Source organism: Equus asinus, chromosome 19, assembly GCF_041296235.1.
Source record: "Equus asinus isolate D_3611 breed Donkey chromosome 19, EquAss-T2T_v2, whole genome shotgun sequence".
Classification (NCBI taxonomy): Eukaryota; Metazoa; Chordata; class Mammalia; order Perissodactyla; family Equidae; genus Equus; species Equus asinus.
In genome coordinates, this window is record NC_091808.1 from 4,389,815 (window position 1) to 4,412,880 (window position 23,066).

General features: G+C 51.4%; 1 protein-coding gene across 2 annotated transcripts in view; it reads right to left on the reverse strand.

Moving 5' to 3' along the window:
• MLPH (melanophilin) overlaps positions 1-23,066 on the reverse strand; it is a 52,614-nt gene that overhangs the window by 19,546 nt on the left and 10,002 nt on the right. For both annotated transcript variants that reach the window (XM_014842784.3, XM_014842786.3), the window contains 6 exons: positions 9,504-9,725; positions 9,257-9,363; positions 6,841-6,879; positions 4,659-4,765; positions 3,314-3,433; positions 1,566-1,770 (listed from right to left, as the gene is read on the reverse strand). In XM_014842784.3, the coding sequence (XP_014698270.1) occupies positions 1,566-1,770; positions 3,314-3,433; positions 4,659-4,765; positions 6,841-6,879; positions 9,257-9,363; positions 9,504-9,725 (800 nt within the window). The remainder of the gene's footprint in view (positions 1-1,565; positions 1,771-3,313; positions 3,434-4,658; positions 4,766-6,840; positions 6,880-9,256; positions 9,364-9,503; positions 9,726-23,066) is intronic.

The window sequence follows — 23,066 nt, forward strand, 5'->3', positions numbered from 1 at the left end:
GTTGATCATCACGCGGAAGGTACCACACAAGATCCCCCACCACAAAGTCACGTGTGCACAGGCTGTCTCTGTCCTGGATATGCAGGAGGCCGCATTGGCACGGTGAATTCTGCCAACAACCTGAAGGAGCCTTGGGGACAGCCCAAGCCCAGATGCGAGTCTGGCCCTGGTGCCCCTTTGTTTCCAGCCTGGGGGCCCCTGTGCTGAGGGCACAATTAAGCTGGGCCTGGACCCCTGGTGAGATAATAAATATGTGTTGCTCTAAGCCTCTAAGTTTGTGATAACTCATGACGCAGCAATAGTTACCAGATACAACCGCCTCACTTAACGTCTACAGCCACGTGACGAGTTAGGCGTCAACCCCTCTTTACCATGAGGAAACTGAGGCACGGTGGTTAAGTGGTTTGTTTGATCAAGTAGCATACGGTATTTTGTGAAATCTCAGACCTTGCAGGTTGTACGACTCGCTATCGAGAAAGCGACAATGCTGCCAATCAAACTCCGACACACTCCTCTCTCACACGTTTGCTGTGAGATGCTCCCGGTTTAAAAGAGGAGGTGAAAAATGTCTCAGAACCAGTGCAAGAGGGCAGTTAGCTGGTCAGCAGAGCTAGACTTGAAACTCAGAACCGCTGTCTCCTGAGCGCCTTTTCTCAGCACAGTACGGTCTCTCTTGGCCTCTCCCTCCCTCCTGCTGCCCGGGTCACGTGCTCAGGTGACTAGGGTTCATGGGAGGAAATGAGTGTGTCCACGTCTGGATCCAATGACTTGGTCAATGCAGATTCATTTACTCCTTGTTTAGTGGGGAAGCAAAGCCCCATCTCCCTCCCAAAATGCCTCCAGGATCCTAATTGGCATGTGGATCATGAGATTATGGTCCCCCTAATATAATGAATAGGGAAAATGGAAAGCGGACCGATTTCCTGGCAGATGGTGTCTTAACCACGTTTTTGAGGCAGCTGGCCCCACGCTGCGGCCACGTGGCAGCACATTAGTGGGAAGGCTGAGCTGCTGCCGTGACCTCACTTGCTCCTGCATCAGCAGGGTGCCTGAACTCCCGAACCTGGCGTGCACATTCCCACAGGGCACAGGAGAAGACAGCAATTGGAGGTTTCATTACGGAGCAAACTGTCTGACAACAAAAAAACTGAGCAAATCTGGGTTCCCAGCAGTTACAGGCCTCCCGGTTCACAGCTGGGAGCCGATGCTGGGCCACCTGCACCACTGGTCCCCAGGTTTGGAGCTGTCCTGTCCCCATCAGGATGGTTGGTCCAGTGACTGTGGGTCCTAGTAATTTCAGGGAAACTTGCGTGTCCCTACCCCACACCTAAAAGGTGGCCGTGAGCTGTGCAGCCAGTTCAGGCCTCAGTGCTCGTACTTCCCCAGGGAGAGCAGGTGTCAACAGCATTTGCCAGGACTGCACCCACCGCTCAACCACATGGAAGGAAGGGGCTCCTGTCAATCAGCCAGTGTGTCTGCACAAACCAGGGTGGCGGGACAGGCTTTTCAGTGACCCCTGCCCCCATGCAGAGCTCCCCTGGAAGACCATGGCCAAGGGCACCTACCAGGCATGCCAGCGATTCCTAGGGCCTTCGTGTAGGACTCTCCAGGCAGGCAGAGCTCAGCGAGGGCATCCTGTCCGGCAAACGAGAGGCTGTCTGTCTGCTTGTCTGGACGGAGGTGGTACCCAGAGGCACTGGCGTCAGTCTCCTCCTGGACCACGGCCTCCTGGGAGGTGGCCTCATCTGTGCAGGGCTCACCTGTGAGGACCTGAGCACACAGGGCCTGTCAGCCACAGGAGGTATTACTACGAGGGGGCAGCTCCTTGGCACGTGGGTCTTTCCAGCCCAAGTCTTGAGAGTTTCCAGGCGTCATTTGACTGATCGAACACTAGACACCCATCCGCCCTGGCCCCTTGCAACTCAGTTCTCTTTAATTTCAAAAATCATGCCGAGAGCATTTCTTGCCTATTCTGCATCGTCTCCATGGGAGGCTGGGGTTCCCCATACCCCAGCCACGCATTGCATAAGGAGCCTGAAAAGCTTCTGACAGCCTCGGGGCCTCAGATCCACCCAGAGGCAAAGCCTTGAGGAAGTGAGTGGGGAAGTTATTTTTTGGGGGGGAGTGCATTGTTCTAATCGTGTGGACCCTGACAATCCTTGGAGGCCAGAGAGGCGAGACTGGGTTGGGGTAGGGCTCCCTGGGGACCCCTTGGCTGCAACCCTGGCACCTCTCCTCCACTTTTCCTCTGTGGCAGAGGGTCCCATCTATTGTGCCTTTGTCCCCAAGGAAACGAGGCACTGAGGGCTTCCGGAAGCCACAAGCCCCAGCTCCTTTCTAGGTTGGCTGTGCTGGGAGCACTGGGGGCAAGAAGGAAGCAGTCCCCGGGCCCCAGAGGCCATCAGAAATGGAAACTTCAGGTGGCAGGCTTGCAGCTGGAGCAGGATCCATGGCCCCAAGACCTCTTGGGTTCTGGCTCCCTGCCCTGTCATTCCCTCCCCCCACAGGGGTCTGCAGATCAGCCTGGGCAGACCTAACTCTGCCCTAGCTCTGGCCCCAGGCGACACCCAGAGTTCAGTTGTCCTGCCAAAGGCGGTTGTTGCTCTGGGTCTTGTGCCCAAGCTGCCCTTTGCTACATGCCAGTGTCCATGTGTGCCAGGCATGGCCTCTCCTCCTGCAAGTGATCCTGTGAAGTGGAGATAGTCACCCCTTTTTCCAGACGAGAGGATGGAGCCTCTTAGAGGTTCCCCAGACCAAGGTCACACAGCTAAGGAGTAGAGCGACCACGTGGCCTGGCTCTCCTGCATGGCCTCTGCGGATGCTCTATGGCTGGCAGCCTCTTCCACTAGAAAGGCTATCCTAGCGTGGGCCATAAAGTGTATATGACCCCTACTAATAAGACAGAGGTCCAGGCACGTGGCAGGTCCTGTCTGGCTCCAGCATGGACACAGCTCCTCTGCTACGTCCTCCTGAGTCACGGGGCTTCTGCCTTACTTCTCTGACAAGCACCCACCCTGAAGACCCTGGGGTCCTGACTCATTTTGCCCAGGCTTGGTTCCTGCCCTGGGCCCCACTTCTCCAAGCTGCCAGCCCAGCCTCTCCAGAGACTGGAGAGTGGGACGTTTCTTGGGAGGGTGCGAAGTTTCTGTATCCTGTGCCCCCCACCCCAGCCGTGCCCCTGTCCACTGTGCTTTATTGCTTGTTACGACCTCATGGCCATCAGACCGCTCCCCAGAGCACCGTCCCTTACCTGGGGCCTGAACACCCGTTGCTCAGGTTATCCCAGGACAGACAGAAATGGGGGCCCACTGACCTGCAGGCTGTCCGTGGCCGCTGGGACTGAGGACAGGTGTGGAGGGTGACTGAAAGACGGAGTGGAGTCGTCAGAGTCTGTCTCGAAGTCCAGGTCATGAATGGGGAGGAGACGCTTTTTCTTATCAGGTGCAGACATGGGCAAGAGGAGGAGAGTCAGGTCAGCCTGACAGAGAGGACCAGATGCCCCTCACCCCTGGGCAGCGGGGTGGGCGCCTCTGTGGGCACATCCACCTCCTGCACTATAGACAAACCCGAAGGAGCCCCGAGCTGGCACTGAGGGGTGGCCCAGAGCCCACGCCATCTGTCACAAAATCTGCATCCCTGCCCCTCTGAGATGAGCAGAAGGAAACACGGTCAGCCTCTGATGGGCATACACCTGCTCACAAGTGCTGAGGGCACAGGCCCGGCGGCTGCAGCCTTGAGGGGCAGGCAGTTTTCTTGAGGGCCGGGAGGTGCTTCTCACCCTTGACCTTGAGAGGTGGGGCTTAGGTAAATGAGGGGACCCTCGATGGAAGGAGGCAGAGGTGGGCGAGAGCTCTCCAGAGCTCCATGCTCTTTAGATACAAGATTAGAGGTTAAGTTCTAAATCCCTCCCTCATTATAATGATTTGGATTCTTCAAAAGTATTGTGTAGGGAATGTTCCAGACACTGGGTAGTATTCTGTAAGCTCACTAAATGGCATGGATACAATTTTCTCACAAAAAGATGCTTTATGTTGCCCATCAAGCAGCAGGCAGACCTGGCCAGTGTTGAATCTCACAGTCCCCATCACTCTCCAAGTGTCTCGATCTAAACTCACCATCTCCTGCCTCACCTCTCCCCTCCAACCTGCTCCCCTTCCGTCATCCCACCCAGAAACCCTGGGGGTCCCCTTGCTTGTGTTTATCACCAAAAATATGTTAAAATAGAAACAAACACCAATAAAAATGTGGCTTATGACTGGCTACAAAGAAAAGCAAAAAAGTTTGCAGAGGTGAGCCTGAGGGGGATTACTCCCCTGAGAGATGTCAAGGCCACGTCCTCAGGACACCAGTGTCCACTGGGCTCCCTGCCTGCCCTCATGACCTGCGTGCCCCTGGGACTGATGGTCCCTGCAGGCTTCTCTGCAGGCTGTGCCCGCTCCACAGCTTGTTTTGGGGTTGCTTATGGTGAGACCATACTCTGAGAGCACGCTCCTGTTTGGATCTCAGAGACCATTTGGGCGTGGCGGGGGAGGCGGAGTCTTTGTGCCCACGCCACGATAACCAGAGGAGTCATGGAGAGCACTGAGGGTTTCAGGAAGTCAGAGTATGAGACTGCTCCAGCTGTGGGGAGCGCTGGGGGTGGCTGCGGGAAGACTTACTTTGCTGCCAAGGGGCTGGGCCTGGGCAGCTGTGTCCAGTTCTCCATCCTCATCCGTCTGCTCACTGCTGTCTCCACTTCTCTCTCCAGGGCTTGGCTCAGGCCCACCTGCAACAGACACCTGCATGACTCCACCCAGGGAGAGAAAGACTGGGGGCAAACTATCTGTCCATCCATCCACCCATCCAACCCTCCATCTACCCTCCCACTCATCTACGACCCATCCATCCTCCATCTATCTTCCATCTACCCATGCATCTGTCTATCCATCCATCCATCCATCCATTTGTCCATTCTCCATCCATCCTCCATCTATCTTCCATCTACCCATCCATCTGTCTATCCATCCATCTATCCATTCATCCATTCTCCATCCACCCATTCATCCATCCTCCATCTATCCATCCATTTATCTATCTATCCATCCACCCCACCCACTCATCCATCCATCCACCCACTGTGAAACATCCAGGCAAGGCCCTCTGCTGGCCTTTCAAAGACCTACCCAAGCATCAGTTAGAACTGGTCCAAATCATAGCAGAAAACTAGTACTCTGCATCAGTTTTAGCAGTGGCCACACCTGCAGGCATTCACCCTAGATTTACCAACTGCTTCCTGGGCAATCTGAAGCCACTGGGGGTGTGGTGGGTGAAGGAAGCCTAGAGCGAAGTCATGTTTCCCCAAACAAACCACTTCACGGGGCCGGGCTATCTCATTTCATCTGCTTATCAGCAGGCCCGGCCTCAGGCACAGCTGGGAGGGAGGAGAGGCTCAGCCCCAGGGCCCCTTCTTTCCCTGAGCACCCAGGCCTGTCTTCCCCACACAGCCTCACACTCTTCTTGTCTCTTCTCCCATTCACCAGTAGGACTGGTCTGTGTCCTACTCCTTAGAGTCATGACAGAGAGAGAGCCTGTAAATGAATTCTGGGGTTTTAGAGCTAGAAGCCCCGTGCATCAGCCTCCTTCCATCAGGGGCCACGAGGGGACCCCTGGCACTGCGGGAGCTCCTGTCCCCTGGGGCCCGTCCCAGCTCTTGCCGCCCGTGCACCCCTCCCCCTGTCCCTTGCCCCTCACTCCCTGCATCTTCAGGTGGGGGGAGGTCTCGAGGGTGAACAAGCAGGACATTTATCGCATCTGAGGGTGCCCTGGAGGCTGACAGGGGAAACAGGACCACCCTGTGCCACGCCAAGTTCCAGCTCCTGTCTCTCAGCTCCTGACCCACCGTGACCCTCTGCTCCGTGATGTGGGGCCCGGACCCTGCCAACCAACCCCGTTTCTGCTGGCCTGTTGCTCCCTCCAGGCTCTGCCCAGAGCAGGCGGGAGTGGGAGAAACAGGAGAAGGAACATGTGCCTTCCTGTGCTTCTCGCTTCCTGCTCCTGTCAGCACCCCCTCTCTCCGAGGGCCCCTCACCTTGACACCTGGTCCAGCCTCATCGTGCCTGCTCTCCACCCCAAGACACGAGCACCAGCCAGCTGGTGCCCCCTCTTCGTTGGACTCTGACAACAGATCTGGTAATTATTATTATTATTTTCTTTGGTGAGGAAGATTGGCTCTGAGCTAACATCTGTAGCCAATCTTCCTCTTTTTGCCTGAGGAAGAGTGTTGCTGAGCTAACATCTGTGCCTATCCTCTGCCATTTTGTATGTGGGTTGTGGCCACAGCATGGCTTGCTGGATGGTGCTAGGTCTGTGCCCGGGATCTGAACCAGTGAACCTGGGTGGCAGAAGCAGAGCACGTGAACTAAACCACTAGCCACGGGGTGGCCCCTTGGTAGTTATTTTTATTCTTTCCGGACATTGATGGTCTTGAGGAAACTCACACTAAACCAGTGGACAGAAGGCACTGAGATGTGAACTCTGTCTGCACCAGGGGAACCTGGAAAGGGGTTTCCAGAGGCCTGGGGGAGTATGACTGTGTGTGTAGGGTGTCCTTGTCCCCACCATTGAATATGAACAGCGAAGGCCCCCAGGAGCTCTGTGACCCTTTCGGTCATCAGCTCTTTATGTCTCTCCCTCCACTTGAGACAAGGGTTTGAGCAGTATGAGCCCATCTATGAAGACCAAGTCATGCTTAAAAAAAGCCTGAAGGATTTCCCATGTTCCTGACAGGAACAGAGATTTCTTGACTACTGTTGAGAGGCAGTTGGAAACCAAAATGAAACCATTTGAGCCTGAACGACTTACTGTTGATGTCGGGCGAGCCGTGCGCTCTGTCAGGCAAACCTACAACCAGAGAAAAGGAGCTGAGAAGATCTTCCCGTCGGCCCCCTGTGCGCTTAGGCACTGGGCTCCTCGCCCCCCCAGAACCCTCCCCCCAACCGCGCGTGCTTAGGGGAGGGGCTCCTCGCTTCCCTCTCTTCCCACCCCCCCCCCGCCCACTTAGGGATTCGGCTCCTTGCTCCCCCAAGGGCCCCCCAACGTGCTTAGGGACGGGGCTCCTTGATCCCCCCCCCCCGAGGGCCCCCCACAGTGCCTGCCCATCCTGTTAGGAGGCCTTGGGAAAACACCCCCATTGCTCTGAAGGCTCACTCAGAGAAGACCCCCCGGTGGCCCCCTACCAGCTGCACATGGCCCTGGCTGTGGCAGGTTGCAAAACACTAACTTTAATCATTTCTTTTCTTTTCTTTTCTTTTCTTAATTTGAATACTTTCTTTTTAAAGGCACACCTCTCCCAGCTTTCGTGCTCCTTGCGCCCTTCCCCTCCTTGTGCACTGTGTGGTATTGACAGGTCCCAAGCAGGAAGAATGCAGCCCCTGGGCATCACCCTGGGGACCTGAGACTCTCCTCACTGAGCCCTGGCGGCAGCTGGGAGTCGGGGTTCCCGTGGCCCAACAGCGCCACCTCCTGGCCCTCGGTGGTGACAATTATGAAATTGGCAGGTTCAGGGTGGTGGTGGTTCCGGCAGCAATGGACCCTGCCTGGGCATCAGAATCCCCACCACCCTTTTTATATAACATGGATTCCTGGGCCACCGTGGTCCCTAGAGATCAGCATCTCCCAGGGCGAGGCCCAGGTCCTCAGAGGTTCTGATATGGCCTGCGGTTTCCCGCCATCAGCCGGGCTGCCTTGGGGTTGAGATTCTCAGAGGCTTCACCATGCAGCTTTGCCAGAGCCCCCTGTGGTTCCCGCCCCTGAGCCCTGTGGAAGGGGCTGGACCAAGCTCCTTCTGCCATAGGAAGACCCTCGGTGGCTCCTGGCTGGCTCAGTGGACGTGGGATTTACTGATGGGCTCCAGCCCGAGATAAAGAAACCAGCCACAAAGAATCAGCCTGGGGAGGAGGTGGGAAGACCCCCTCCCCCCCATCAAGGACAGAGTGATGGTACCTCCCTGTCCCAGGGGCACTCCCATCACATCTGTTGTCTCAGCATGTTATCAGCAGGGCTACTTTTACTCGTAAAAATGTCCTGGTTTGATGACTGATCCTATGTTTTCCCTCCCAAGAAGGCCCACACCCTGTGTTCTGCGGTTCCAGGTGCTAAAAGCCATCAGAGGGCAGGGTGCCCCTCGGCGGTCTCTGTCCTGCATTCAACAATGTGCTCAGATGCCTCAGAAACACCTGCACCATGGCCATCGGGAGCTCAAACGCTCTGGGGGCGGTCATGCCCAACTTCTGCTCCTACCTATCAACCTGGGGCTGTAAGGGACACAAGACACAAACAAGGTGCCTCCCCAGAAGGCCTGGGGGAGATGCCTGGGCTGGGCATGGTGAGGGCATCCCCAGTACAAGAAGCAGAGCATCGGCTCTGGACGTGCAGGAGCTGTAGCCTGGGAGGCACTCGCCCCCATCCTCCAAATGGAGACACTCATGATACTGAGACCCCAGGAACCAGCCCAGCAAGGTGTCCCGCCCAAAGCTTGGCCAGGCTTGATGGCAGAACCTGGGGCTCAAGTGGCAGGGACAAGGTGTGCCTTCCCCACAAACACTGCTCAATGATCTCCTATAAAGTTCAGGGGAAACTGGCAAACTCAGGCATTCTCCCATCCTTCCCCTGAAATGACCTCTGTCTAAATAGCACGAAGGTAGACAGTAAAGGTGAACTCATGTTTAGCATAAGACAACGGTCTGGATTTCAAGTTCATCATGAAATAAATAGTTGAATTCAAAATACTAAAACAAACGATTGAGTTACAATCAATTTCTCTAAGTCTTGAGGATGATCAGACTCATGGGAAATGTTTGTTGAAAAGAGAGTCTGGGCCCCAAATCCCACGCCCCGGGAGGAAGGGCCTGGAAAACGTGTGCTATTAATCAGAGTCTGGTTATTTGATGAGCCACCCAGTTTGAGACCCTTGGCTATGCGTTTTCAACCTGCTATGGAGCTCTGGAAAAAATACGATTTCAAAAAGTGGGGGTGTCAACAGCACGCAGGACTTCCCAGGGGGCCAGGCCAGGCCAGGGGGTGTCTAGAAGTTCACACCTCACACGAAAAACAGCCAACCTCATATGAAACCCCAGAAACAGGGACTGACAGACAGGTGCTCACACCACATTCCAAAGGAATCTGCTTGGTCCTGAAGCATTAGCATGCCTGGGAACAAAAATAGCCCCCTGGACACTGGACAGAGAGGCCCTCGCCCTCCCGGCCGGCCGCGCCTTACCCTGCAGCCGCCCGCAGAGGGATCGGATCACCTTGGCGCTCCCGAACCGCTTGAAGCGGGCTCTCACGTGCCCGTAGTACCACTCCAGCGAGCCGATCTTCACGACTCTGCAGAGAGACGGAGCCCAGAGCTGGGGGCGGCCCTGCCACGCACACCCACGTGCCCACCCTTCTTCAGCCAGCCCCACCAAAGGGACACACTGGGCCCCAAAACCAGCAGGGTCACTTGACCTCTGGGCCTGGCTCACCTGGCCAGGTGGCAGGGGTCGCAGAGCCAGCCCTGCTCCTCTGGATGGGCGTGGCTGCAGGCCTTGCAGATGAAGAGGTGGCAGTCCACACATTGCCTCTTGGGCATCACCAGGAGCCGGTAGGGCTGCAGGCAACGGGCACAGTGGGTCTCATTCAGGTGGGCGGTGTCCGAAAGCAGCTCCCTCTGGGAACTTTCCCTCTTAATCTTGCCCTTCAACCCCCTTAGGAAAAGATCAGAAACAAGAAATATGTTGGACACCTTGTTTTTTTTTTGAGGAAGATTAGCCCTGAGCTAACATCCACTACCAATCCCCTTCTTTTTGCTGAAGAAGACTGGCCCTGAGCTAACATCCCTATCCACGCCCATCTTCCTCTACTTTATATGTGCGATGCCTGCCACAGCATGGCTTGATAAGTGCGTACATCCAGGCCCAGCATCCAAACCAGTGAACCCCAGGCCACCGAAGCAGAGTGTGTGGACTTAACCACTGTGCCACCTGGTCAGCCTCTGGACATCTTGTTTTTGCAGTTGGTTTTAAATGTGTGTGCGCACACACACAGGAACTCTCCCATATGCAGGAAACAGCGACCCAAAGTGGGGTAAAGACTCACAGGCAGCCCTTACTATTTGCAACGCCAATCCCACTCTCTCCCTAGGGGGAAGACCAATAAGTTGGGCTCAAACATGAGCAATTTGGGTAAGCTGGAGTTGAAATACTCTATTTCTTTTTTTTTAAGGAAGATTAGACTTGAGCTAACATCTGCTGCCAATCCTCCTCTTTTTTTGCTGAGGAAGACTGGCCCTGAGCAAACATCCATGCCCATCTTCCTCCACTTTATATGTGGGATGCCTACCACAGCATGGCTTGACAAGTGGTGCCATATCTACACCCGGGATCCGAACCGGTGAACCCTGGGCTGCTGAAGTGGAACGTGTGCACTTAACCGCTGCGCCACTGGGCTGGCCCATGAAATACACTATTTTTATAGAAATGAAATTGCATTTAAACATTTCTGTGACTACTGACAATTTTACATTTTCCAGTCTGCACGCCCACGACTTTGATTCATGGCCAAAGGACAACGAACCATGAAGGTTCAGAAACACAGAGTGGGGCAGTTACTGCCATTGCCTGTACAACCTCATGTAACTCAAAATCATGGAAAGAGGATGGACTGAGGTCCTGAAGCCCAAGTTCTTTCCCCAGCTCTGAGCCTGAACCCTGAGTTTTTCGGATGCAGAACTCAAAGCTCGGAGACTGTGCCAGGCTCTCTCTTTAGCTGGATGGCGTGGACCTGTAGTCAACCTTCCCTGGATGGGGTGAAGTTGGTGGCTCTCAGAAGCCCAGCAGGAAGCAGGCGAGGTGGAGCCCTGGGTGTGCAGCCTGATTGGGCCACATGGTTATCTAGAGCCAATCTATTGCCCAGTCTAATTTTTTAAGAGGAGGTAAAAGAAGAAAGAAAAATCCAAGTGGTTCATGAGCTGGTCAGAGCAGCAGCAGAGGTCACAGAGAATGCAGAGGAAAGGCTCATTCAGAAGGTGGGCAAGGCAGAAGCTCCTTTCTGTGAGGCCCTGGCCAGCCACACCCGTTCTGCCACACTGGCCTGAGTTAATGGCCCTGAGCTGAGGACAACACCTGGTAAGTGGAGGTCGGGTTGGCGTCCCATTGAGAAAGCTGACGGATCACTGCACCCTCCCTAGAGGGGTCACACAGGGTCCTGAGGGCAAAACCAGATGATATTCCCTCAGTGAGCAGTTCTGGGTCTCCTCCAGCAGTGGAGCAGGTTGACCTGCTCCCCAGGTTTGTCCCGTGGAGAATGGCTGCAGTGGTGTGGCTTGGCGAGTGTCCAGAGCAGGAATGACCCAGAGCCCAGAAGTCCCAGGAAAACCACCGTTCCCCCAGACCACGGGGTTTTCGGTAGCAGAGCTTCCTGGTGAGCCCGCCAACTGCACTGATTGGAAAGCCCACCCCCAGATAAGGAACATGTTCCCTTTGTTTTGGGTTTCAGAGAATGTCTGCCAAACATAATATTTTTAGTTTTAGATGAGATCAAATTAAGTCATTCTTAGTGACATAATTAGACAGACACTAGGAGCCATTGTCTTCTGAGAACTCTGCACCTGTGGTTTCTGATGGGGACACCCCAGAGCATGGTGGAGGCTGAGGACAATGGAGCGATTCCAAGCAGCTTTGGGAGACTGCTCTGGTTTACAGCAGCCTTGACTGCAGTTCACTGACTCCCCTCTCCCATCTATTGATTAAAACACTCTTGAAGACAGACACAAAAATAAGACTCCTGTCTCAGATTTGAAAACCAAGAAAGGATGGCCAAGTGGTGATAAGAATCTAGGGGAATATTGGCATCCATTGACTACAGTTTAGATAAAGCTGCATGGATGAGGTCAAGTCTTTGCTCCAAACAGAGGAGCACCAGGCACCTGGAGCCAGGTGGGAAGGCTCTGGTCTCCTCCATTTCCACTCTTGCTGTATCTGCATCAGCCAGAAGACCTAGAGGCCACTCCTTCACTGGGCAGGGCCTTGTCCAGCCTCTCTCCCAGTGAGTGCTTCTTATTCTCTATCCAGGCAGAGCTGTACCCTCAGGGCCCAGCTCAGCAGGAAGAAAGATGAGGACGTGTGGAGGCACACTGCATCCCAGAATGTGAAGTCCTCTTAAATAAGAGCCCAGAAGAGTCCTGGGGTGGTGGCTGGAGAGTGACAAAATTCAGGTGCTGAATTTGGGGAAAGGATAATTATATTTTGCTTCAGATTCTTTAAAACATAACTTCTCTTCTTCATAGATGGAGAACGGGAAGGAAGGGAAAAGGAGACTCCGTGTTGCTCCAGCAGAGTAACACCACATGATGCCTGCCAGCCACAGGGCACATCAACCAAATGGGGAGGAAGTGAGTGGGGCCAGAGCAATGCACACGCCCTGCTTAGTGCAAACACTGGGTTGACCAGATGTCTGTCCACTACACATACATCAATAGGCAAAAGGTCATCATGCAGCTACAAGTTAAAGTCACCTTCAGGAGTAAAAGGCCCCCTGAATGTGATTTACTACCAGAAACAGAAGAAGACTTGAAACAAGTCTGTTTGGTGTGCTAAGTGGGGCATAAGAGAGAGGGGCAAGAGACGAAGGCTGAGATGGAAGGACCGCAGGCTATGTTCACCGACGTGGAGAAGAGCTGGCTAAACTAAAGATGGCAAGGACGAGGAGGGAAATGGGCAGAATTGCACTGCAGAATATTTAGTCCAATGATTTAGAATAGTGGTTCTCAACATGTGGTCCAGAGGTTCCTATGACCACTGAAGAAAGTCCACAAGGTCAAAACGATTTTCATAATGATACTATGATGGTATTTGTCTTTTTTGATTTTTGACACCTGCACTGATGATACAAAAGCAATGACGGCAAAACTACTAGGGCCTTAGCAGATCAAGGCAGAGGAACAAACTATACCAGTAGCCATTCTCTTCTTTGTCACAAAGGAAGAGTAAAGAAGAGGAGCTTGTCTTTGATGAAGTATGTCCTTGATTAAAGGTATGTCCTTGACGAAACAGGAAAAATTACTCACCTTATCCAACCTTGACCCCTGGGTACCTGCCTTCTTAATATTCTGTGAGCTGAAATGAGACGTGCACTGTGTATTGAAGGACCACAGATGTCCTGATGAAAGGAGCCAGGCAATTGCTTGAATTCCAATCCGAACTAGAAACTTTTTCCAGGAAACATCATTTTTACTTGAAAGAACAGCTGAGAGAGAAACTATTCTGCCTGGGGCATTTGCCCAACATTTTCTCAAAAGTGAACAAAGTGAGCCCATCACTTCAGGAAGATAAGTGACAATATTTGTTGCCAATCACAAAACTCAAGCTTTCAAGCACAAAGAAGAACGCTGGAAAATTTACATCTGCTGCCACGAGCTTGACAGTTTCCATCACTTAAAGGTTTCTCATGAGATCAGTGGGGATGGTCATGAGTGTGATTTTTTTGGTTATATATAATGAAATGTGTCGACATTTGGGAAGTCTGCATACAGTGTTACAAAATCAGGCATGGATAAAAGGTCCACTCTAAGTGCAAGATAGGCCAATGGATTTTAATGGAACAGGGGAGGAAACGTTCACTGATACGGTTTCAGATTCCAAGAGTGTTGGGGAGAGCCCAGGACACCAGGGGTTGGTGGCTCATCCCTCCAGGGCCGGTGCGTGTGCTCTCTATCACTTGTGTTGGGTGTTGGGTGGATCTCTACAAATCTTAGACCAAGCCCTAGCAGGACAGTATGAGGTGCTGAGAGGGCCAGGGGACGAGTGGGGTCTTGGGGTTGGTATCAAGAGGTCTCCGCATGTAGGGTAGATGGCTGGGATCAGGACCTCAGTGGCGGGTGCCAGCCACTCCCAATGCCCGTCAGGAACATTTGCATATGAGCGATGGTCCGCATCCCAGAAGCAGACCCAACCCTCTGCTCTGCATCAGAGAACAGCAAGGAGCCAGTGGACAGTGTGTGCAGTCAAGACCCCACCAACTCTGGTCACAGTGAGTGCCATGAGCCCCTCTCCCATCACCCACTGCTGACCTGGATGGGTCACGCTGGAAGAGAAGACTAAGCCAAGAAAGGAGACCGTAAGCGAGCAGAGTCTGGGATAGGGACATCGACAAGCTTAAGCTTTCTTGCTGCTCAATGGGGGGAGACTCTTGAGTAAGATCAGAGAGGTAATCAATGAACTATTTTTCTTTGCACAGCTTGGGTGTGAGTGAGTTTGAACCCTGCCACAGTAGCACGATCACCACGGGAATAGGTGAAAACTCTCCCAACCAGGAAAAGGAAGGGAGCTGGATCTTCAGACTAGAAGGGGTTGCTGGATTGTGGGCCCCATGCACACAACTGACGGACACAACTGCTCAGCTACAAGGATGCAGTAATGTCCCTGCCAGCGTGAGCAGACAGAGCAGGCTGCGTGGGCTGGAACACAAGCCTGGCATGCGGCTTGTTTGCAAGACCGAGAGCTAGAAGCAATGGGGCAGCTTCGTGTTGCTGCTGTAACACATTTGCACAAATTCAGTGGCTTAAAAACGACATCAACTTATTATACATGGTTCTGGAGGTCAGATGTCTGACACGGGTCTCTCAGGGCCGAAATCAAGGTGTCAGCAGAACTGTGATCGTTCCCGGAGGCTCTGGGGGAGAAACCTTGTTTCCTTGACCTTCTCCGGCTTCTTAGAGGGCACCTGTATTTGCTGGCTCACAGCCCCTTCCTCCATCTTCAGAGCCAGCAATGGCGGGCTGAGTCCTTTTCACGCTGAATTACTCTGGCTCTCAGGTTCTCCTCCCCTCCCCTTCCTTCCACTTAGCAGGCCTCTGTGATCACATGGGGCCCACGTGGATAATGCAGGGTCATCTCCCCACGTCCACACCTTTTGATTAGCCAGCTGATAGTGTCATTGCATCTGCAACCTTAATCCCCCTTTGCCACATAATCTAACATCCTCATGGATTTGGGAGATCAGGATGTGAACATCTTTGGGAGTGTATTATTCTGCCAGAGTTCTGAGGGGAAAGTGTGTGAGTGGAGATCTCACTCCCAGCCGAGTAAAACAGAGATCCCGAATGTAAAATCCACACCCCATGCCATTCCTAGGAAAGCAAGATGAGGATGTACTTCAGAGGACCGAAGAATGAATCCCAAGTAGGACTCTAAGAATGGGGTGCTGCAGCGCGAAAGAACTGGAGTCACAAAATGAACAGACAAAATTATTAAAGTTATGACAACCAAACTAAACATAGCTGTCAGAGATAATTGCTGAATGCACTGATAATTGAAGAGCAATTACCTGGATCTAAGCCCTGATTATACGAATCAGGAATTATAGTGAGGGAAATAGAAACTTGCTAACGTTCTTTGAAGTCCTCTGAAGAGAATGACCACAGGATGATAAACACGATAAAGAAGAAATATGTGGTGATGTGTGAACGGCAGGCCCCTGGTGGAGACAGCCTCATAGGAATCTCGTGAGTGATCTTAGACCGGAGTTGATCTCCGGGTCCTGCCTTGGCAGCTGACTTCCTGGCTCAGCCCCTGGTTTTTCAGCCCTGGAGTTGTCTGTTTGCAGTGCCAGTGGTCCAGCTAGGGGTGACTTCAAATTCCTTATTATTATTAATTTTTAAAGCAAGCCACGGTTTGCCCATGTCTCACGCTGGGAGATCTTTCACAGATTTTTCTCAGGAATTCTGGTCTGTTTGCGGAGACTGCAAATCCACACCACCACCTGTTTGTCTTTCTGGGGAAGGTTCGCAGGCCTAATATTTGATTTTCAGGCTGTGCCCTTTCAAACAGGGTGTTCTGTTTAGGTAAGCTTCAGTCCTCACCCAAGGGCGTGAGTCAGCCGCCTCCCGCTCCGCGTTCTCATTCTCCCGGGGTTTTAGGAATACCCAAGAATTTCCACCATAAACACACTGGGAGGCCATCTCAATCAACACAGGAAGCCATGGGCTAAAAGGACTTCAAACGAGCATAAGAGAAGACAATATGCAAATCAGCAATGATACTGATTCTAGAATGCTGAGGCTCGATTCGATTCTTTTCCACGCCATAGGCAGGTCGCTCGGGTCCGGGATGGTGGGCGACCACAGGAGTTCTGGGCTCTTCCCCAGAGGGAGGGAGGTAAGAAGCTGGACTATTAACTGGATGTTCCTCCAAGAAGATTTACTTGGTGCGCCTTTGTATTTATGTGACATTAAAAAATAATGTGACTGTATTTTCTCTACTTAAGACCTTTTTAACACCCGAGTAAAATGAATTAATATAGAACACTGAGAAGATAAAGAGAAGTGAAAATACAAAACAGTAAAAATAATCCCCCCGCCACCCCCTACATATCCCCATGTTAACAATTACTGGACGCTCTTCGTGGCTTGGAAACCTGTCTTATGCTCAGAGTCCTCACTCCTAAATGGGGACAATAATAGGAGCCACATTTTGAGGGTCTCTGAGGATTAATGATGGAACACAGACAAAGCTCCCAGTGGCGTCACCTGTGTGCATTCAAAGATAGCTGTTGAACCTTTCTGTGGTCAGAACTGTGCTGGGTGCTGGTGACACAGTAGCAAACAAAAAGAGAGCCCTCGCTGGGCTTGGATACGGGCAGGGGACAGATACTAAACAAGTACACAACTCACATGATATCAGACAAGTGCTGAGGGCTGTGGAGGCAGATCAAGCAGGCTAAGCAAAAGAGGCAGTGTCAGGGGAGTGGTGGTCATTTTAGAAGAGGCAATCCAGGGAGGCTTCTCTGAGGAGGCGACATCTGAGCAGGCACGTGAGCCATGTGAAGAAGGGAGCAATGGGGAGACCTGGCGGAAAGGCGATTCCTGGGGGCCTTGGGGAATAAAGACAACAAGGCAGTGAGGGTGGAGGGAGACGAGCTCCCGTGGTGTCCAGCAGCAAGATGGTGAGGGGTGAACGGGGATGGCTGTACGGATGGTGAACAGTGGATGGATTTGAGATTTATTTTGATGGTGGAGACAATGGGGTTAGCTGATGTATGACACATGGGGTAAGGAGGGGAGACGACTGTGACTCCTGGGAACTTGACATCAGCAACCAGGCCGCTTCTGAGTTGGAGCCTGGGGGTGTGGGAGGTGGAGGAGGAATCAAGACTTCCGTTTTAGACAAGCTGGGTGAGAGATGCTGACCAGACCTCCTGTGAGGTGTGGAGCAGCCATCTGTGTACGTGCGTCAGAATGTCAGAGGGTAGTTCTCAGCTGAAGGCATAAATTTGGAACTTGTTGTCTAGACCAAGATGGTAGCCACCAGCCACTGGGCACATGGGACGATTTAACTTTAAGTTAACTAAAATTAAATAAAATGAAAAATTGGGTTCCCAAGTCGCCTTAGCCACATTTCAAATACTCAACAGCTATTGGGAGTGCATGGCTGCCATATTGGAGAGCGCACATATAGAACATTTCCATCATTCTGTTGGGCAGCGCTGGTCTACAAGGCATTTAAAACCACGGTGCTGGTCGAGATCATTTGGGGAGGTGTGCGCACAGAGAAGAGGGCTGAGGCAGGGGCCCTGGACCCTCCAAATGCCAATATTGAAGGAGTCAGGAGGATCCAGCCAAGGAAACAGAGACGGGGCTGGACTCCAAGACATGAGTGTGTGAGTCACACGGAGAAAAGGCTCAAGGAATGCAGAGCCTCTGTTATTATCATTATTAGACTTTTCCATGTATTTTTTAAAAAGGGAAATGGGCTAAATCCATACATTTCCATAACCTGCTTTTCCCAGTTAATGTCTTGTGAACTGTTCATAAAAATTTATTGCATTATTTTTAATGTGTGCAGGGGAATCCATTGTTGAAGTCACAGTTAAATTTGGTATTTAACCAAAGCTTGTAATTTTGGACGTTCAAGTCTTTCTAGGACAACTTTTAGCAGAGGGCTTGCTTCAAAGGGTGAGCACACTTTTAAAGCTTTTGCTACACTGTGCCAGCTTGGCCTCTGGCAAAGGTTGAATTACTTTATCCCTCTCTTCAGCTGTGAATTTCCCTGCACCCTTTAACCAGGCTGAATATTGGGATTCTCATTCATCTTTGGAAATACGTGAAAAATTTTTCCTTTAGTTAGTTTGAATTTCTATTATTACTCTTTTAGTTATTTTTTTTGTGTGTTTATTGGTTATGTGCATTTCTTACTTGGTGAATTTCCTGCTCATATCCTTTTCCTATTTAAACATTGGGATTTTCACATTTTTCTAATTTGGAAAATATTTATTTTTCTGATTTTAAGGAGCTCTTTATATAGCACAGATATGACTCTTTGCCATTTCTGTTAAGATTGTTTCTTCTAACTTTTTAAAAGCCAAAAATTTTCTCTTTAAATTCAGATGGACATATTTATTTAGTCAATACTTATCTATATTTTCTGTTGTGATTTCTTTCTGTGCTATCATATGTAGGCATTCCTATTCAAGATTATATACATATTTACCTATATTCTCTTCCAGTAATTTTCATACTTTCATGTCTTACATTTTTAATATAACAATTAAAAATTTGAGGTCAGCTCCCTCCCCCCGCCATGGTCAATGGTCCCAACGCTTAGTTTTAACTATCCTTCCCTTTCCTACTGAGATGAAATGTTACCCTCATTGTACTAGAAATTGTTATATATACTTGCTGTATTTTAGGACTGTCCGTGTTGTCTCATGGATCATCTACATCTGTGAAAGGACCACATTATTTTAATTAACCTAGCATTAAAATATATCTTTTTATTATCTTATTGGACCAAGGTCCTCCTTATTCTTCTTAAACTGTTCACATCTTTGTTTTTCATACCATTTTCTCATGTTGCCCCGAATGCCTTGGGAATTTGACCGGGACTACAGCTCGCCAATTCCTCAGGAGCCAACATCTTTGCAGCGTGACGTTCTTCCCATCAAGACTGTATGGCATCACTTGCTACTTATTTACAGTTTTGGTATGTCACTCAGTAATATTTTGTACTGTTCTTCATATGGTTCTTGCACATTTCTTGCATGTATATTTCTAGGTACCTCATATTTTTATTATAAATAGGATTTTTCTATATATTTTCTAATCAGTTATTTTTGACGTCTAAAAAGGGGACATTGATTATCTTTTACATTCTTTTGTAATTAGCCAGACTACTAACCTCTCTTTTTCTTGCTTTTCCAGATAACTACCTTGGGTTTTCTTCATCTGCAGATAGTAGTCTTGGCTCTCTCTGTCCATAAGTAAACTCTTCATGTTGCTCGCTTCTCTAAGCACATTGGCTGTCACTTCTGGGACAACGATAAACTGTGATAAGTGGTGACAATAGAAATCCATTTCTTGTTTCTAACATTATATATCATGATGACTATTTTGGGTTTGTTAAAATCATATTAAAAAGGTATTCTTTTATTTCGATTTTACTAATTAAAAAAATGATCAGAAATAGCATGCCTCCAAACACCCTTCTATAGTGTTGAGATAATCCTAAATTTGTCTCTTTAGCCAGTGCTGTCCAATCACGTTCTGTGATGGCAGACATGTTCTATATCTGCCTGTCCAGTATGGCAGCCACTACCACATGCGTGGCTATTTGAAAACTTGAAAGGTGGCTAATGAGACTGAGGAATTGAATTTTAAATAGTATCTAATTAATTTAAATAGCCACATGTGGCTGGTGGCTTCCATAATGGACAGAACATCTTCAGGTGTATTAGTATAGTGATCTAACTGGGCTGTATTTTTAGTTCTTTATCTTTGTCATAAGCACTCTAAATGGCACAAGAATTCTTTGTTCTGTGGGCATCTGAAGACCTGTCTGTGAAAGCATCTGGCCCCAGACCCTGTGGGAAGACACATCTTTGGCAACTTGTTGCATTAATGGGCCAGAAGGAAAAGAAGGAGCCTTCAGAGTCACTGCAGAGGAAAGGCAGGAGGGTGTTGAAAAGGAACACCAAGGACAGACACGGTGTGGGGGCAGGGAGGAGAGCAGGGTCCCAGGTCAGGAAGGACAGGGCTGAGAAAGGCTACTGACCGGGCCCCTAGGAGGGGCTGCCAGAACAGTCCAGTGGAATGTGAGGTGGACATAAAAGGAGCAAGATGTGCCAGCATTCAGCAGGACGGGGTTAGGGACAGACAAAAGGCTTTCTGTGGATTTTTTGTTTTGTTTGTTTTTTGTTTTAATATGGTGATTGATTATATTGACATTCCAAGTTGGAGCCAGTAGAGAAACAGGGAATAAGTGGGGCAGCGACCTGCTCCAGGAGCTGGGGGCAGAGAGGAAAGAGTCTGGAGCACAGGTGGAGGGCCCCGAGAAGGAAGGAAGGGTGGGCATGGACACGGACTACAGGTGGGGGGCCAGGGGAAGGAGGAAAGGGTGGGCATGGACACAGGTGAGGGACAGGACGGGAGGCAGGCTGTGGCTGGTGCCCTTGAGCTTCTCTGTGAGGAAGCGGGGAGCTCACTGCTGGGAGCGGCTGGTCAGGTCAGTGGTCGGGAAGGGAGTGAAGGCTTGGAAGAGCTGCTGCGGGAACAGGAGCTCGGGAACTGCTGGAGAGGAAGGGGCGGGACTGCAGGGCAGTGCTGTGGGCCAGGATAGACCGGAGACCCCCAGCCCACAAGGGTGCAGGACTAGCCTCCTCCAGCGAGGTCCTCGGAGGAGAGCAGGGAGGATGATCAGGCAGATTCAGCGTGGGGGCCAGAAGGGCAGCTGTGCTGAATGGCAGCCAGAGAGCATCTGGGGGAGGGGACATGGAGCCTAGAAAAGGGGACTTCAGAGTCATCACAGGGCCATGGGACCTGGGGAAGGTCACGGACCAGGGGGATGCTAATGGACTGGGACCACAGTGAGGCCACAGGCTCTAGAGGTCCTGGTAAGGACAAAATGTAGATTAAGAAGGGAGTTTGGGAGCTGGAAGGATAGGAGGCCAAGGGGAGAGGGTGGGATTTGATCAGAAGAGGAGAAGTTCTGAGGAAACTCAGCTGAGTGGGCACCTTGATGAGCAAATGAGCACGGGGGGGACCGAGGGTCTCAGAGAGGTGGCTGGGGGCTGGGGGCCTTGCCCACCAGCTCAGTGTAGGAGTGGGCATGGGGGAGCTAGGGACCTTGTACACCTGCTCACTGTGAACGTGGCGTGGCCTTGTGCAGACAAGTGTGGGCAAGAATGAGGGGCCTTTCCTGACACCCCCAACTCCCTGTTGAGTGCCAGCTGGTTCTCCACCTGTGTGCTAAGGTGACAAGACCACAGGGAAGGGACCCACTGTCAAGCTCTGCAGAATGACTGACCTATTAAACCAAAGTGCTCAGCCGCCCCGGGCTGAGCTGACTCTGAGAAGATGCGCTCCTGAAGAGGGCAGTCCCCTCCCCTGGCCCTCTGCTCCAGGTCCTCCCTGGGGTGGCTTCACTTTGAAAACCACCCACCACCTCCATGCCGACCCCAGGGCTGCTCACATGTGGTCCTGACCACCGGCACGGACTCCCCGCTCCTCCGTGGGCACACAGTTTGGCTGATGTTCTCCAAGAGAACTAAATCCCAAAGGAGAGGAAAGGAATTAAAGACAGCAGCAGCTGTAAGAGACAGCTGCCTTCCTCAGGTGCCTTCTGGTCTCAGTAGCTGGTTTCTTGCACCAGGTGCTGGTATGACCTCTCAGGAGCCTCACCTGGCCTCCCTCCCACCTGGCTCCCTTCCCACGTGGCTCCCTTCCAGGGCCATCATCATCCACCCCCCATGGAAGCCCTCGAGGTTCTTCCTGGCTTGCAGGACAGCGAAAACCAATTCTGCTGGAGCATCACTCGAAGTGGAGGAACCCCTCTGAGCAAAAGCTCTTTGTCCAGCACCCAGGGAAGGCTCCCAGCTCCACGCCTGTGCCAGACAGTGGACTGAGCACAAGGAGGGCCCTTCTCTCACACAGTGTCTGCCACCTTCTAAGACTCAAAGTTCATCCACAGCAAGACACACGCCCTCATTACAGCCCCCTGCCAGGACTCTAGGAAGTGGGTATTAAGCCCAGTCTACCCTAAAGCACCTTTCTGACGCCAACGTCGTTAACATCCTGATTCTGTACATCTCTGAGTTTTTGATTCCTCGGAGCACACTGATGGGAAGCCAGGAAAAACATCACGCCCTGTACAGTAAACACCCCATTCCCACGTCCCTGGCGGCACATGCCAACTTCAGGGAGAGATTAACATCTGCCTGGGGCTGAATCAAAGGCAAGTGACCCCTCTTCCTTCTCGGTGAATTTCCAAAACAGCCTGCAAGAAGAGGCCTTCGGATGCTCTCTCTAGGTCACACCTGCCACTCAGGAGCTGGAGCCCCAAGGAAACTCCTTCTCACCAGTTCAGGTAGAAGCCCTCGATGATGTGAATGCTGCCGCAACCCTGTTTCCTGGAATAAACATGCATTCTTTTGGGAATGCCTCATGAGGAGGCTCAAGACATTCGGACAGCAGGCTCCAGTCTCTGCCTTGCACAACTGGGATGGCCTCTGTCTTCCCCACGGGGGCTCTGAATGTCTTCAGCACTGGGATCAGCCCGGGTCAGGCCTGGCTTTAGTGTCCTGGGGACAGTCTACTGGTCATGCAGGGGTTGGGGAAACCAGTCTCACAGCCACAGGGCCTTCCGTCCTCTGGAAGATCAGGGATCTGTGCCAGCTCATTTGTCATGCGCTTTGACAGAGGAGAAACCAAAGGTACACTGGTCTGACAGTGCGGGAGAAGGTGCTGGAGTCTTTGCCCAGGCCCTGCCCGCATACCCTCTGCAGCATTGATGCTCTTATTTGGGGAGAAATACTGAGCAGCAATGCATCTAAAACATATTTCTGTTAACTTTGTAAATCTTATAAGAAATACATTTTTTTTGTCAGATTGTTTTCAAATTGGGATATTTGGTGCATTGGCTGTGCATTGGTGCATTTGGTGCACTGGCAAATTTGCTTCTGGAGAATCGACCTCAGGCCACACAGTGTCCCCTTGATGCATACTCAGGATTGGAACGTTCTTTCCAAATAATGAACGTGTTTCTTGGTTTCACAATTTT